General features: G+C 37.2%; 1 protein-coding gene across 4 annotated transcripts in view; it reads left to right on the top strand.

Moving 5' to 3' along the window:
• Positions 1-16,242, top strand: part of LOC121303796 (CBP80/20-dependent translation initiation factor-like) — a 127,674-nt gene that overhangs the window by 90,286 nt on the left and 21,146 nt on the right. For all 4 annotated transcript variants that reach the window (XM_041234601.1, XM_041234592.1, XM_041234608.1 and 1 more), the window contains 2 exons: positions 7,309-7,807; positions 8,495-8,794. In XM_041234601.1, the coding sequence (XP_041090535.1) occupies positions 7,309-7,807; positions 8,495-8,794 (799 nt within the window). The remainder of the gene's footprint in view (positions 1-7,308; positions 7,808-8,494; positions 8,795-16,242) is intronic.

Here is a 16,242-nt window from a genome sequence, read left to right as displayed (position 1 = left end):
GCTTCTGCCTCTGCATCGCTCTTACTCTACCTCCCATTCAGAACCTCATCCTCTCACACTTAGACACGTTCATCTCAGCCAAGAGAAGTTAACCATCGTTCTTCCAGGGAGTGGGAAAAAGCCAAGCAAAAGGTTAGTCAGAAACTGAAGGAGGGTTTAGGAAGAGTACATGGAGGAGGGCTGGTGGTGGTAGCTGTACATTACAGACTGGTCTAAAACACTTGTTCTCAGCACTTATAACTAGGCTTGCTACTTTTCCATTTTTTTAATCGGTAAAGCTCATTCAACGTCGAATTCCCCAAAAATATGAGTTTGACTAAAATAAATGTACATCGTTTTTATTCTTGCTGTCTGTCCCGTCTCTGTTCTGCTCTGAATAACTAGGGGTCGCTGTCAGTCATCTCAGTGGTCCCTTAGAAGGCTGCTGTAGTTTTACTGTCAGCCATTTTATCCTGTTCTGACAGATCTTGTTGGCTGAAGCAGCGCTAGGATGCTCTCATTCGTTTTAAATGACTGTCAATCATCAAGATCGCACCGACTGCGCACTTTCATTTGCCAGTTATAGCGCCTGTCATTCTAAGCGCCTACTTTGAAATTAGCAGGTTAAGGTTTAGGTAAGCTTTTACTATAGGTATACAGTGACAGTTACTAGTTTTGATTTTGACAATGGCGCAGCGGCAGGATGAAGCGGGCCCGTCTGCCTTGCCTTCCAGTGAGTCCAGCTGTGTTGAAGCAGGAGAGGGGTGGAGCTCAGACTCTGAATAATAAGTGCAAGTTAGTTTTGTTCAACTATCTAATGTTTTGTTCTGTGCATATTATTTTTACTTGTAAATGTATGCTATACATTTATATAATACACTTTCATATGCTGCGTTTTCTACAGTTTATTTGAGACCATTTTTTAATTTGTGTAGGATCTTTATCTTTACAAGGTATAGCTCTGCTTTAAAAAAAAAAAGTTTTGTTTTTTTTAAAGCATAAAGGTTGATTTCACCCTTCCTCTGCTTGAATGGAAAAATGAAGATCTAAAAAAAATGGTAATTTCTTTCTAAAATAAACATCGATATTAATCTTCAATTTCAGGGAAAAAAAATTTAATTGAATAGTAGCAAGCCTACTTATAACCAACAAAATATTTATTTGTATTTTTATACTGGAGAGAAATGCAGATTTTAAATGATTTGTTAAACAAAAACCTGGCTGCAACTCCATTGTCATTTTTAATACACAAATAAGCTTGCTTGATTTCAAAAACGTCATGAACGACACAAGCAACTTCTTACACTACTTGGTTTGATTAAATGGGTAGTAGATAACAAAATGTGAAAGCGGATTAATTTAATCAAACAACAATGACAACTTTTTAATGAAAAAAATATTGTAGCCTACTTCAATCGGAACTTTAGCTTGCTATATTATATTAAACCAAAACAATAAAAAATGAATAATGATCTGGTTCTCTCTTGCCTTTTCAATGAATATAATTTAATCAATAGAGAATAAAAACATACTAAGATAACTACCTAGCCTAAGTTTAATTCATCGTTTTTGTAATCTACCAGCGGCTTCTTTTGCATACAGATCACTGATATATAGTGCAGACTGTGGGTCAAACCATGTCCTATGAATGCCTTTTAATTTGTTAGTTTTGTAATCCATTTAAATGCAAAACCAAAACAAATCATGTATATAGGCTTTTTTTTGTTGTTTTAAACGTATTACTTGTCCTGCGGTTGCCTTTAATTATTTTTTCTGCACGTACTACTACTCTGTATACGTGAATGTAAACAACTAAAACTATTAATTGCAATACTCTTTCAAGTAAACGTGTTATGATTTTGAATGTGCGGTTCTTTGGGATGGTACTGTTGTCATTGCTTGCGCCCTGGCACCTCTTTCTTTACAAATTAAGCACTGCCGAATGGAATTATATCCCTGAATAACATTTCTGTTTGAAGCTTACACAGTTTACTGCTAGCCCCCCCCCCCCCAACAACAGAAACGTCAAAATACAGAGCCGTTTACCTTTACAAGAAAGGAGCTGCATCTTGGAGGGATGTATTAAAATGGATGCTGATCTAAGTGGATATAGGATTCGGATTCTGTTCACCGAATCCGAACCCTGCTCAAAAAATAGGTATTTGGGCCAAATCCTGGATTCGGTGCATCCCTAGTTACAAGTAGCAGGCAGTGTCAGGCTTGGAGTATTTACGTTACTACAGAATTGCTATTTTTAAAGGAGCCAGCTCTATCAATGCACCTCAATCCTGTCCTGATTCATTTCAATCCATTTAATTTAAATTTTGATTATTGTGAACCCTCTCTGCTCTGCTGCTACATAATTACTACATTAAACCAATGACTCACTTAGCAATACTTTACATGCAACTGCACTTTTGTAGACATTTATCATAAACATTAAAATACCTTGCCATGCAGGTCAATATGAGAAATCGTAATATTGATGCAAACCAAGTCATTTGACAACTCATCTTCAGAGAAAATAGTTCCCCATATAAATGTTTTGCAATAACACATCAGCTACAGTGCCCTTTGTTACCCATTTGGGTCCACCTAGAACCCCCTTCCCTATCATTTAGTACCTCCAGCTGACAAGTTTCTTTACTCTTACATGAACAGTTTTTCCACAACAGTATTGCAGTGAGGCCAACTCAGTTTCTAATCACAGTGTATGGTCTGTTGGTTATATGGTTATTTAATGAACACTTGAAATTCAGTTTAATGTCTTACTGGAAAAAGACTTCTGATGTGCAACACTGACGCCTGTCTCATTCCCAGAAAGCTGAGTATCTGAGCGTATTTGAATGACAAAGAGATTGAATTCATTGTTAGTCCATTTTCCATTTTAAGATTAACGATTAAAATATTTGACTCTGCTGAAACAAAGTGCAGTACTGTGTAACACACATTAATATTTTGTCCATAGTAATATTTGAATGCAGCATAATACAGTATTAAATCATTTTAGGTAATACAAAATTACTAAATTCAAAATGTGCATTCGTTCCGCATTATTCATTTATTTATTTATTTATTTTTTTCAGGTTTTATCTTTAGCAGGTTGCTTACATGGCACCAGACTAGTATGCATATCTTCATGGGGGGTTCCAAAGATAAGAAAGTGAAATGGCTTTGAATAAGTAGACGTCAGAAACTGTCTGAGATTGACCGCAATTAAGATAACTTTGACAGCAAGACCTCTGTGACAAATGTCTTACCTAATGTATTGTTCTTTTTAATTGACTTTGTATAGTTTTCAGTTTCAGTCATCACATCAATGGGACTTTTTAAAACTCAAAAGTTTAAAGCAACCTAGTGGCCTCAGTCAAGCTCTAGTGGATGTGAAACAAACCTCCACATGTGTGTCGTATTTCTTACTGATGTATTTCTATTAACCACTAGAGGCAGCCTGTAGCAGGGGATTAGGTCACTGGGTACACCGAATGTACTTCAGAGCTCTATTGAAGCCATAGGATTGCTTTAAACTTTTGAAAAGTCGTCATAGTTTGAAAGCAAGCTGACTTAGTATCATGTTTGGTTTAATTCGAAATCAAAGTGGTCCTAAACAAGAAAATGAATGCTGTACATTAGTTAAGATACATTTCATACCCTAACCAAATTGTTCTTTTAATGCATCAGATTGCAGCCTGAGAGAGGCAACTTGTTTTTTTAACACAATTTAACAGAATTTTAAACACATATATTGACTAGATACACAATTTTGAGTAATCGTCTGACGTAGTTTGAAGCCACTGTATATGCATAGTTTAGTTTTGGTTCAGAAGAATGTAGCTGCACTGCTTTTTTATTTTTATTGATCACTCGTGTTTCCCTATTGAAAGAAAACTACATGAGAATACTCAGTCTCAAGGGATAAAAAAATAAATAAAAATCAGTCGGTCAGTCCCTAAAAAGATCTAAGAGTTAAATAGAAGAGGGCAAGTACCTGTACTGTTGCTTTCTGTAGACACTTTGTATTGCTTTACTTTAGCAGGTAAGGCTTTGTTTCTTCCTCAATTTTTGGTTAGCTATTTTAAATTAATCCATACCTTCACACACCATAAATGTAAAAAATATAAATCAAATGTAAAAATATAAAATCACGTTTCATCAAACTGGTGACTGATTTAGACAAAACAGTTGTCGACTTGACTAGGGTGCACATAAGCTAAATTATTTCAATGAGTCACTATTTCGCTATTTCTTTTGAAGGTACTGTACTGTATTTTGAGCTGAAGTACTGTAGGGTCAGTACATTTTAATCGTTCTGGCAGTGTCAATATAGTTGTGTAATTGGGATTATTAAACATTAGCAGAAGCTAAAGTGCACCTAAACTGTCCTCCACATCTCATTGCAGACACTATTGATGTTTACTTAACTGTTGTCGGAACATGTAAATATCTGTCTCTGTCTCGTTTTGGTTTAAGCCTAAGAAGTGCCTGCAAGCAGCGTTTTTTTTTTTTTTTTTTTTTAAGGTTAACATTAAAGGCTTCTGACTGACTTTATTGGGAAAACATTCTTAAGGGCCATGACGCCATGGTTAGGCCAGTCGATAAGGTACCATCTGCATGAAAGATGTTCCCCGGGATTGATGTGAAGGGTCAGAGGTCACTAACATGCATGAAGTTGTTGAATACCTTGCTCAGACGTTTAGGATGTCTTGTTTTAGGCTTGTCAGTCTAAAGTCCAAACTTGTAAATAAAAGTATGTAACTTTAAAGTGGTGAGAATTCCTTTGGGTTTTTATAGTGGCCTGGTGGATGGTACACCGACTGATCAACTGGTACAGAAAGTGCTTTCTCCTGTAGTGCAAATCAAGAGCAGCTGGTCAGCAACTTCACATAGGAAAGTACACTACCACACATGTTTTGAACAGCTTAGAAAGGCCATCTGTCTGACACAAAATGCAACTTTATTTATTCACTCACAATACATGTTTAATAGCAAAGCTGTAATTTGGTATTCACTTCTCGACTAGTTAATGCACAGCCGCTCTGTTGCCTTCACAGTTAGTAACTAGTCTAGAACTCGCAGCACAATTTTAAAAAGAAAATTTAACAGTTAATTTACGCTTGATCTTTGCATTCTAAAGAAAGAATGGAGGTGGGGCAGAAGGACAAAGTGGGGTGTGTACACTTTCAGAGGGGGCTGATTTCATATACAGTATCTTAAATACCATCACTGACATGGGACTGCCCAACCCTTAAAAACTTAAACATACAATACAAATTCCTTAATGTATTATTTAGAGGTTTCATATATCTAGAATTGTCCTATCCTATTGTGATGAGAGTAAAGGACATTCTTTACTTCAAATTAGTGTCAGCATCTGGTGGTATGAGGTAATACAAACACATATGTGATTAGTCTTCTTGGGGCATTTGCATCAAGGGATGACATTCTATATTTATTCCATGAAATTAATTTAAACTCTGACAGTAAGCACTTACAAAAAAAAAAAAAAGTTATTTAGAAATGCTTAGCAGAGCTGTTTATATGAAGGTCCTCTCTTTAGCACAGGCTAGCTATATCAGAACAAGTGTCACAAATAGACTAAACTGAGGATGGATTTTCTACTATTTTACTTCCCTTTTATTGACTAGATTTTTTCCAATAGAATCATTTCCAATAGGCATGTACTAACAATGAATAGTAAAACCTAGTTTTGATCAACGGTCGTTGCAGTTGACATAAATGCCTACTAGTATACATTATTTCTGGTAAAACACATTGTTTTTCATTTGTTTTTCGGGGCACGAATAAGTCACCAAGCCTTGACAAGCATAAAATACCAAGTAATACCATAACAAATGCAATGGTGACAGCACGTTTGCTTTGCGAGTGAACTGGATTGCGAGTGAACCAGCTTTCAAAGCGAGAACTATTGCTCTTTGTTTATTCAGTAAATACATTCAGAATACAATTAGGAAGTAGTTTGAGATTTTAGTGAAATTTGATCAATCATGCCATACATTATAGCACACTTGTATTTTACACATGATATGTGCCACCATTTTCTTGTCCAGGTGACTTCTGTTATCTCTGGTATCAGTAAGGTGACATCTTATAGGGACAAAGGGGTAACATTCAAATTTCACACTGCCTTTGCTGAATGAAACACTTAATATAGAAAAGCTGAGCCACGAGAACTTGCTACCCGCAGGAGAATGCATGCAGGCCTCTGAGCTATTTCATCAAGTTTTCCTTTTGAACAGCACTTCGATAGATATGCACAGCAACAGAGTTATTGTGCTGCTGGAGTAGCTTTCCCCTCTGTTATTCAGAAGGACATGCGTTGGACAGGCCTGGATTGTTGACCTTGCCTTATAACCAGGTGTTTTTGCGTAAAATTTTAATGTGTGCCAGAAGAATCTATTGAGGTTATTATCGCTGCTATTTTAAACAAAATTAAATAATACAATTTTAAATAATAAAACATTTTCAGATATTTTAGCAGGCAGTACAGATGATTACTGTTCTGCAGAATAATCATAATTATCATAGTTTAACTACTTTTTGTTATGTTTTTGGGCCCCAGTGAGATTTCCTGTATTGCATCATCATCATCATCATCATCATCATAATAATAATAATAATAATAATAACAACAATATATATATATGAAAATATATGAAGATGATGAGAGTGAGTTTGTTTGTTACAGTAACAATAGCACTGTAGTGTAGTGCACTGTAGTGCCACGCAATTTGGGGTAGAACTGCTCTTTGAGAAATGCTGCAGCGTGATTGATCTTTGGGGCTTCACCAGTAATGATGTTTGGGTTCATGCTAAGCTTTTTACAAAAGAAATTTGATTATAATTTGCTTCAAAAAAAACCCCAATTCAGAGAGAGTCCACTCTGCAACAGACCTTGCTTAACGAATTGGAAGTACTTTCTTGCAGTTGTCTTAAATGAAGCTACACTGAAGACATGATTGTGACAAAAGCGCTAAAGTTACATTTTGGCTAACCCTATTTATGAGGTGTTAAGTGTTAACACACATGGAAGAAGTGGGTACAATTCTTGTGAGTTCTACCCATAGTGACCAGTTCATTTTTTTTTTTTTTTTTTTTACAACACTCGAAAAGAATCTTGTCTCCATTTTGACACTGGGCTAAAACAAAATACATCATAGAATGTCAATAGAATGTTCCCTAGGAACTTGCAAACATTAGCCTCTCAGTACTGGAAGAGAGGTGATATTGCTTTTTAGAGGTCTTCTATGATCTGTGGATGCTAGGTTCACTTGTTGTGCTGTTGGTAAATGACACCTGCTCTTCTTGTAGGCGACAACAGAGACTTCCAGGTGGAAACAAAGCCCAGCACCCTCAACAGCAGCAGCACCAACCACCACAACAGCCACTACAGCAACAACAGCTGCAGCACCAAGAGTATTCACAGAGCAACACTAAACACAACCGGGAGCATCCCCGGTCATACCAGGGACAGTCGTCACACCCTTCAGGGAGACAGGGCTCCTCGCACCATGGCTATAGCCAGAATCGCCGTTGGCACCACAACCAGAAGCACCAGCCAGCGCCCGGTGGTGGTAGTGAAAAGGACACCCCCAACAGAAACACCAAAGACACTGACAATGTGAGGACAGAGGAGCCCCCCTTGGCTGGCCTGTGGACTAAGCCAGAAGCAGAGTTGGACAACAGCCAACCAGAGGGGCCTGCCCCGGCAAACTCAGAGGTGAAACGCAAGAACAGCCTCACAGACGGACACAAAGTCAACTTGCTTCAGTCTTCCAAAGAGAGGCTGAGAAGGAGGCTAAAACAAAAGGTATTTCCATTGTTAGTTATTTTTTATTTTTTTTCAAATAAATAAGTGGTCTCTCCTTATTTTGCTCTCTGCTGACATAGGAAGGGGACCGTATGGAATATTTAATGTCATCGTGAGCTATTGTGAGTTAACTGTGTTTGTTAAATACCAGATGAACCATATAGCATTCTATGAAAAAAAATTCTGGTTAAAAAAAGACAAGGTTTTATGTAACAAGGTGTTTTGAAAAGGGTAGGGCAACCCTTTGGATTGTGGCTGTATTTAGTTAATGCAATGACACTTACATGCATCGGCTACAGCGCCCCCTATGTCCCATGGTTGTTGTCCTGGAATCTTCATTCCTGTCACGTGGCACCGCCATGATATTGTTCCAAAGCAGGTGTGCAAGGGGTCAACTGAACTTTTTGCTGTCATGTTAGTGTAAACCACATTGATGGAGAAAAGCTAACTTACTGGGTGATGATGCTTTAGGATGACAAACAACCTACGATATTTCCAAAAAAAAAAAAAAAATTGTGACATCACCAACTCTCAACCTAACACGTATTTCAGCAGTTGCTCTTTCATACCAGTGGGTATCAACTGAACATGACTAGAAAACTAAATCTGCTTTAGCATACTTTTTCACCAAACCTTTTTTTTTAAATGTTTCTTTCATTCATGCTTTGTCTGCTGCAACAATCACAGGATGAAGTCTTGGTGGAGACCACCAACCCTCAGAAGAACCGCATGGACAAGCTGATCGAGATCCTGAACAGCATGCGGAACAACAGCAGTGGCGTGGACTCCAAGCTCACTACATTTATGGAGGAGGCCCAGAACTCAACTAACTCGGAGGAAATGCTGTCCGAGATCGTCAAGACCATCTACCAAAAGGCTGCCACAGACCGCAGCTTTGCTTCTACTGCCGCCAAACTCTGCGACAAGATGGCCCTATTCATGGTTGAGGGGACCAAGTTCAGGAGTCTGCTGCTCAACATGCTGCAGGTATTTTAACTGATCTACTTGTTATCTGGGGGAAATTAGTTCAAGATATGCATGAACAGCAAATACAGCGGAAAGCCTCTATTCCATGTTCTGTAACCACTTGTGATCCATGAGAAAATATTGTCCCATGCTGTTCAAAACTAATTCCCTGTAGTAAGCCAAAAATGACTTCCATATTTCAGCTACATTTTGGTATGACCATTAACCTTCCACCCTATGCACAACATCTCAACAGACATACTCTAAAGAATGTTGTTGCATAATAACAGCTGTCTTTCTGTGGTATTGTGGTCTTTTTCTTTTCAATAGCTGTAATACACTGCATGTAATGTACAACAGGTCGCAGGTCCCCTTCTTTTATAAAATAACAGATCCTCTAATGTGAACAATTGAGATCAGAAACACCTCAAACCACTCCATTGCAATATGTGCTGATATTTTTACTGGACACACAATGGTAACAAAACTGTACTTGTTTTAGTTGATTGTGGTATTTACAGCTATGGCCAAAAGTTTGACATCACCTAAAATTTTAGGAATGAAACTTCATTTAAAAAAATAAAATATAGGAACATAATTTAGATCTTTCATTTAACATCATATAATCGAAGAAACTGCAAACTGATATTGCAAAAGTCTACTGGAAGCCATAATAGTAATTAGTCTTCTCATTTCCAGCCGGTGGCTGGCTAAATTCCACAATTCATTATGTATGTAAGTCGAGTAAAACATTCCTTCTCTGAAGGCATTCGGTTTCTGGGCTTCTGTTTCCATGGACACCGTGAATGGACCAGTCAGTTGCAAGCTTACAAGTGATGTTGGAACGCTGAACTGTACAAGCATATTATACTTGAGTCTAATTTTAGAGCAGACTTATGACCAGAGAGCATAGGAATCCGCTTGCTGCGGAATAACACAAAAAACGCAGATTTTCTATGACAACACGGAAAAACACGGATTTTATGTTTTCTAAGACTTGTTAGTTGTATACTTGGGTAGGGGCAAAAAACATGCAAGACATTTTTTGTTTGTTTCATAATAACCAAATCAATACACATATCATATATAAACATAAACACAGGAAACTGCTTAAATTTACATAAATATACCTGTCTAATAAAACTGCTTCCGGAATTCAAGTTCAGTTTACTTCAGTATTCAAAGCTGTTCAAAGATGCTGAAAACAATAAAAACCACCCTAAAGATCAGGTCAAGGAGTTGGCGAGGACGAATTTCACGTCAATGGTAATGTGCTGTTACACTCGTAGGTAGACCATTGTGAACACATTGGAAGCGATAAACATAAATTGAATGCAAGGAAACGTAAACAAGATGAGGCCGAAACAGCAGGGCCACGGAAAATCATCTTACAACCGCCAAAGAACAGCAGGAAACTTTCAGATTTTGTCAAAATGTGTGTAAAAGCCGACATTCCTCTGTACACGGTTGATCAACCGTCATTTTTTTTACAACAGGGAACTATTTGTAATATTTGAAGTTTTAAAAAAAAAAGTATTCTAGCGATCTCGGTTAACGCAGGCAGGCGCATTACACAGGGCGAGGCAATCCACACACAGGCGAACGGTGAGCGCGAACCCAGGACCTCTCTCACTAAAGCATAGTCGTACAAAAGAGCTGGCTCCTGTGCAAGCGTTTATGTCTTTGTTTGTGATTACGTCACCTACCAGCCCAGCTACTGCCTTCGCCAGTGCACGATACATTCTCCCCTGCTAGCCTCAAGTATGCCCGGACTTGCTCACCAGCCTACAAATAAGGCTGTACAAAAGAGTCCGATATACGCTCTATGTAAAGGAGCCGACTCCTTTGTACAGCGCCTGGGTGTATTTTATTTAAGTGCTTTGTTTTGCTGATTTAGCTTTTTATTAAACTAAAAATATCACTATATGAGCTACAAGATGTACCAGTCAGATCTTTTTTCTGTATAATCAAACTATGGTCGACTAATATTACTGACAGTTTAGCCACAAAATGAAGTTTTGTTTGTTTTGTTTTGTTTGTTTTTTTTTTTTTTTTTTTTATAATATGCATAGGAAATAATGGAATACATGAAAAAATAGAAATAAAATACAGCTTATTGCATACCTTTTCTGTATATCAATTTGCTACCAATTGATACTGCTTCTTTAATTTAGAAGTTGCTTCACATTTTTCTCTTCTGTCTCACTTGGTATTATGCTATCTATATAATGTGACATTTTTTTTTGTGCCTGAAATATAATTTCTATTTCATTTGTGTCTGGCTCTGTCTTTCACCACGTTTTTTCTGTGTGTAATTATTGCAAAACCAAGTGGAGTTTGCTTAAATATGTGGACTTTAAAATTGACTGTGTGCTAAGACAAGTTTGTGATTTTAAAATTCTTATATAAATACATTATGTTGTAATTACTTTTCATACACACAAATAACTTTTACTTGCTCTTTAAATTTCAACACCTAAAATAATAAAAGTTACACTTATGTTGAATTTTGGGCCCCTATTAAGGCACATATTTAGGTCCTGGATATGCAGGATTTAGACCCCTGCAAAACCCTGAAATTAGTTTTTGGTAGGGGGGGTGTTGCCACTTGCACCCGCTCAGGAGGAGGACCCCCATACCCCTCTGCCTTCTACTTGGGATTTCTGACCTCCTACTTTAAATGAAAATGAAAACACTGGTAATACAGTATTCATGTTAGATTTTGAAATGTCATATTTTTACATTTTTGTACAATTTTTGTTAAATATATGGATAACTATAAAGCGCTATGTAATTGGATATGTCAAAGTAAGATTGTTCAGCAGATTTACTTAAACTTTATGAAGCAAAATGTGTTAATTCTGTAGGGTGATGCAAAACCTACTGGTACTTCTCTAGTGCTCTGTCATCTCTAGATTTTAAAATAAATACACAATGAGCAAGACCTTTTCCGTAATTTCATAATTTGGTCATATCCTCGTGTAAATTGCCATTGAAAATGGACCTCAAAACATTCACTAGACACATGGCTTTAACTTGCCTTTATTTTATAGTGAAAGTCCCATTGTAAATTACTTAAGTACATGAATGTTGTGGGGGGGGGGGGGGGGGTCCGTTTTTTTTCTTTCTTGAAACTAATAATATCAGTTTCCAAAGATTTAGATTTAAATGTGTAAGTACAATACAATTAAATTTGATGCATATGTTCACCTTTTCACTGTTCTTTAGTCAAAATGTCATGTCCTCTGTTCTGTTCTTGGACTTACCCGATATAGTGACAGGAGGGATTTGGACTGACAGCAAAGATTTTATGCCACCATACAAAGTAACCGAGTCAACGAGGAACCACGTGTGTGCTGTGAAACCTGCCCGTAAAGAGGTGCGCTTTTGGAAAATATTTGTAATAAGGAAATATAAGTAATATAAAGCTTCATGATATAAACCAAAAAAAACAACAAATCTTATTTTATGTAACAGTTAAAACATCTTGTGTTGAAAACCTGTTTCATGTTCAACACTACTGCCTGAATACCTTTAACTTTAATGGATCTGTGACGAAATGCCCGCCCCTGTGTGTATTTTCTGTTATGTTGTGTGTGGTGTGTTAAATGTTGGTGTATAGTCATTGGTACACGGGATATAAACGGGCCTGTGTAACACAAGTGTTTAAAATGTATATTTGTATTTAGGCACAAGGATTGCACAGCACTTCCCGTGCAAGTAAAAGGTAATAATATGTGAGCACGGGGAATTGCACTTTATTAATTCACGTGCCGTTGTACCAAGACTCCAGTTGAATGATTGATTAGCAATCGAGTCTTGGTACAGCTGCATAAAAGCAGCATGTTTTCACCCACTCGGGGTTGGGTGTTCGGTGAGTGGAGAACCGGATAGGAGATGGAGATAAAAATAATCAGAATAATAGTAATCGTTAAAAAATAGAAACTCACCGTGTTTGTTTGTTAGTCAATTGTTTGTTTTGTTTAGTCCGTTTTGTTTGTTTATTTATTTTGGCGAATGTGCCGCGTCCTGTTTTTGTATTGTTACCAATGTTTATTTTCTGTCTCTTCTGTTAATTTATTAAATGCTGAGCGAAAAAGATTCGCTCAGCTTCCCCAAACTCCACCTCTCTCTTTGTTTATTTTCCTGCTTCTGGTCTGACGCCACCCACTCCGGCCGTCTCTGTGACAGATCTCATTTGGAATCTATCTTGAATTCATTCAGATCTAACGACTGAATGGCTGGGTGGGTTGCACCGTTATGCCACAGCTTGATATGAGTAATTTCCCAAATCCAGATGTTTTAATGTAGGTATTACTTCTGCTTTCTTTTCCACACACTCTGCTTGATATATAAACAGAACTATGTGAATCGTGGCTCGTTGTTTATTCGACCGTCCTCATTTGAGGAATAACCACACAACAGGATGAATATGGATTGGAATATCCTTGGTATCCCCTGCTTGTGATACACAAGGATAAATCGAGGGTGGTCCTCACTACATATGTCAGATTTTTTGATTGCTGTATAGCCTCAAGGAGATGCGTGTCACATAATTGTGTTCCATTAAATGTAAAGTTTAATATCAGAACATGGGGAAGAAGGGTGCTTTTGATGCCTACCCTTCTTACAGGAGTTTTATCAGTGCATTTCCTGCTACAAGTGGAGTAAAACAATTACATAAAAAGGCACTCCTATCTGATTCAAAGCCAGACAAAGTATATCTCTTTCCATAAACACAACTCATGCCAAGCCAAAGCAAGACTGTATCAGATGGTATCCACACTGTTGATAAATTCAGCCCTTTTTTTGTTTTCTTGCTATGTATTCATCTATAAGACAGTTGCAGCCCAGTGAACAAAGTTTTATTAGACAAATTGTATGCATATTTTCGAGTTTGAAAAGCAATTTTATAGCTGACAAGACCATGAATTGCCTGTGTAGTCTATTTTTTTTTTCTTTTTTTCATTTTTGAAATAACAGCCAGATTAGTATTCGTTGCATGGGACCTTTCCTTATACAATTTTCAGAATCTTTGTTGAATGTTCCTGCTGTGTTTGTTTCATTTATACTTTTGTATTATTTGTCATGGTGTCTGAGTTTACAGTTGCAGTGTTTTGCCCCTATAATTCTACTCATTTGTGAAGGAACAAACTTGACTTTGGCCTGAAGCAAAGTACATTTTCTGTGCACTGCCAGCCCTGAGCTTCATGATTTAAGCAAATGGATGCCAATTGTCCTAGAGGTAGTTTTCAAAATGTTGTCTGTTTTCCCCACAAAGTTTCAAGTAATAAAAGCATACAGTAGCAAAGTGTAATAAAGCACAGTGAAAGCTTGCTTTGCTAATACATAGGTAAGCATTGTAAAGAAAAGCAAGTATGGTAAAGCATATTAATAAATATGGCAATCCAGGAGACACTATGGAAAATGCATAGTATAACCATGGGAAAGCTGCAAAAGTACAATGCAAAAATACTGTGGTAAACTTTTATAAGAGTCCAGCCTACAGTTATACCATCTGCTTGGATTCTGGTTTCTTCATACCTCAGAAGCTTGGCAGTGTTTGTCCTGTTGAAGTAATGTTGGTGACTGTAAGGGGCACTGTACCCTCTAAGCCAATGCCAAGATTGTTGTTAGGATTCAGTTAACTGGGGACCACACTGAACAGGCTTTGTTTTGACTGACCTGTTTTTTAATAAATACCAGATACTAATCAAGAGAGGTCTTCAGACTGTTGAGACTAAGAGTGGCCTTTTCGAGCACTTGGGTGAAGTTTACTGTATTTCAGCTTCTCTGTACAGTAGAATTAGTGGCACCCTGGAACCAACTCCTCACACCATTGCAGCGCAAAATACATCAAGGGGTTGATTTACTGTTAAAATGTACTGGGATGTGTGATTGTCTCTGTTTTATATGTGGCTCTAAGTCTATACATTTCTGTGAGTGTGGTTTCACAACGAACATACCGAGGCCGATCGTTAATAAGTTTAGCTAATATAATCAAAATATTTTTCCTCATGTTTTTAAACATCACAGTAAATAACCATTCATTCTTAGAAGCTGTGCAGTTAGTATGCAATTAACTGACAATATTGATTAAACAAGCATGTCAGTGACATGCATCCCCTATCATAGCTGTAAATTCAAAATGAAAACATGAAAAAGGTGAAATCATTATAACCTGTATCCACTAAGGTATGCTTAAAATATGACTTTGTTTATCTTTTTATAAGGAAGCCCTTTATACTGTGGAACTGGTTATAAGGCGGTACGTTCATGGCTCCCATTTGCGCCATAATGCCATTATACTAACAGTAGTAGTCTACTTAATATATATAATATATATAAATATATACTTAATATATATATACTCGAATTTAAGTCACACTTTTGGGCCAAAATGAAAGTTCAAATTCTGGGGGGAGTGACTTGGATTGGAGGTTTTTAGTTAGGGTACCAATTTACATTTGCACGTGTCAATTATTCTGCTGCTATTCAGTACTGCCCACTACAGTAATTACTCTTGGTACAGTACCCGTGTATTAAAATGGCTGCACAGTGAACTTCATGAACATTTTTTAATGCAGCTTTTACAAAAAAAGTAATTTTGTTTGCTGAAGAAATGAGAAACGACGGTATGTGAGATGTGTCAGAAGATGGAGACGCAAACTAAAGGCTATGTAATACTATAATATTACCAGTATAGTAGATGTTGAAATGATCAACACGGGTCCCGCTTCAAAATGAACAATCATTTGTTTATATATTTTTCTTTCTCTATCTGGAGGAGCACAAGAAAACAGGGACACTAAGGTATGTATTGCTTAATGGCAGATTCTCCATCGCTCACTGATTCTCTAACTTGCTCACTGTTATTATGGTCTGTGTCTGGTTTAACTAGAGGAACCCCACTAGCGTAAACGCCAAAGTCCTAACTCAAACCTAAAATTAATTACATATTTCTGTCTTGCACTAATTTTGCTTGTGAACAGGACAGAGTCACGTTGGCCAAATTAAACAAACGAGGACAATAAAGCAGACTGAAATAAAGTTAAAGGTAATTTACACTTTCCCAACTACCATAAACTGCAATGACTGTTGTTCATTACTGAAAGTACGGTACTGTATATATTTTTTTTTCTCATTTGCATTTGTAATATAGTAGGTGACGTACTCTGATGCTTCAGTGTACCGTGATAGTGTTCCCTGCCGGCACCTAGAAATTAAAAGTAATTTAACCATTAATTATTGTGTTTTTTTCATTTAAGAGTTAAATGTGACTTGCATTCAGGGTCTTTTTTTTTTTTGGTGTCCGTATTTGGGGGTGCGACTTGAATTCGGGTAAACACAGTATATAGATTCCACACAACATGCCCTTATCTTTCAAAATCCCTGCTGCTTCTAATACAGGATATGGCTGCTGATGCTTCAGCAGAGTCGTAGCCTAAACACTTTGGAAACAGAGATGG

The sequence above is a fragment of the Polyodon spathula genome, chromosome 2 (genome assembly GCF_017654505.1).
Source record: "Polyodon spathula isolate WHYD16114869_AA chromosome 2, ASM1765450v1, whole genome shotgun sequence".
NCBI classification, from domain to species: Eukaryota; Metazoa; Chordata; class Actinopteri; order Acipenseriformes; family Polyodontidae; genus Polyodon; species Polyodon spathula.
The sequence above is the reverse complement of the archived record's forward strand: the minus strand, read 5'-3'. Positions and strand labels throughout refer to the sequence as shown.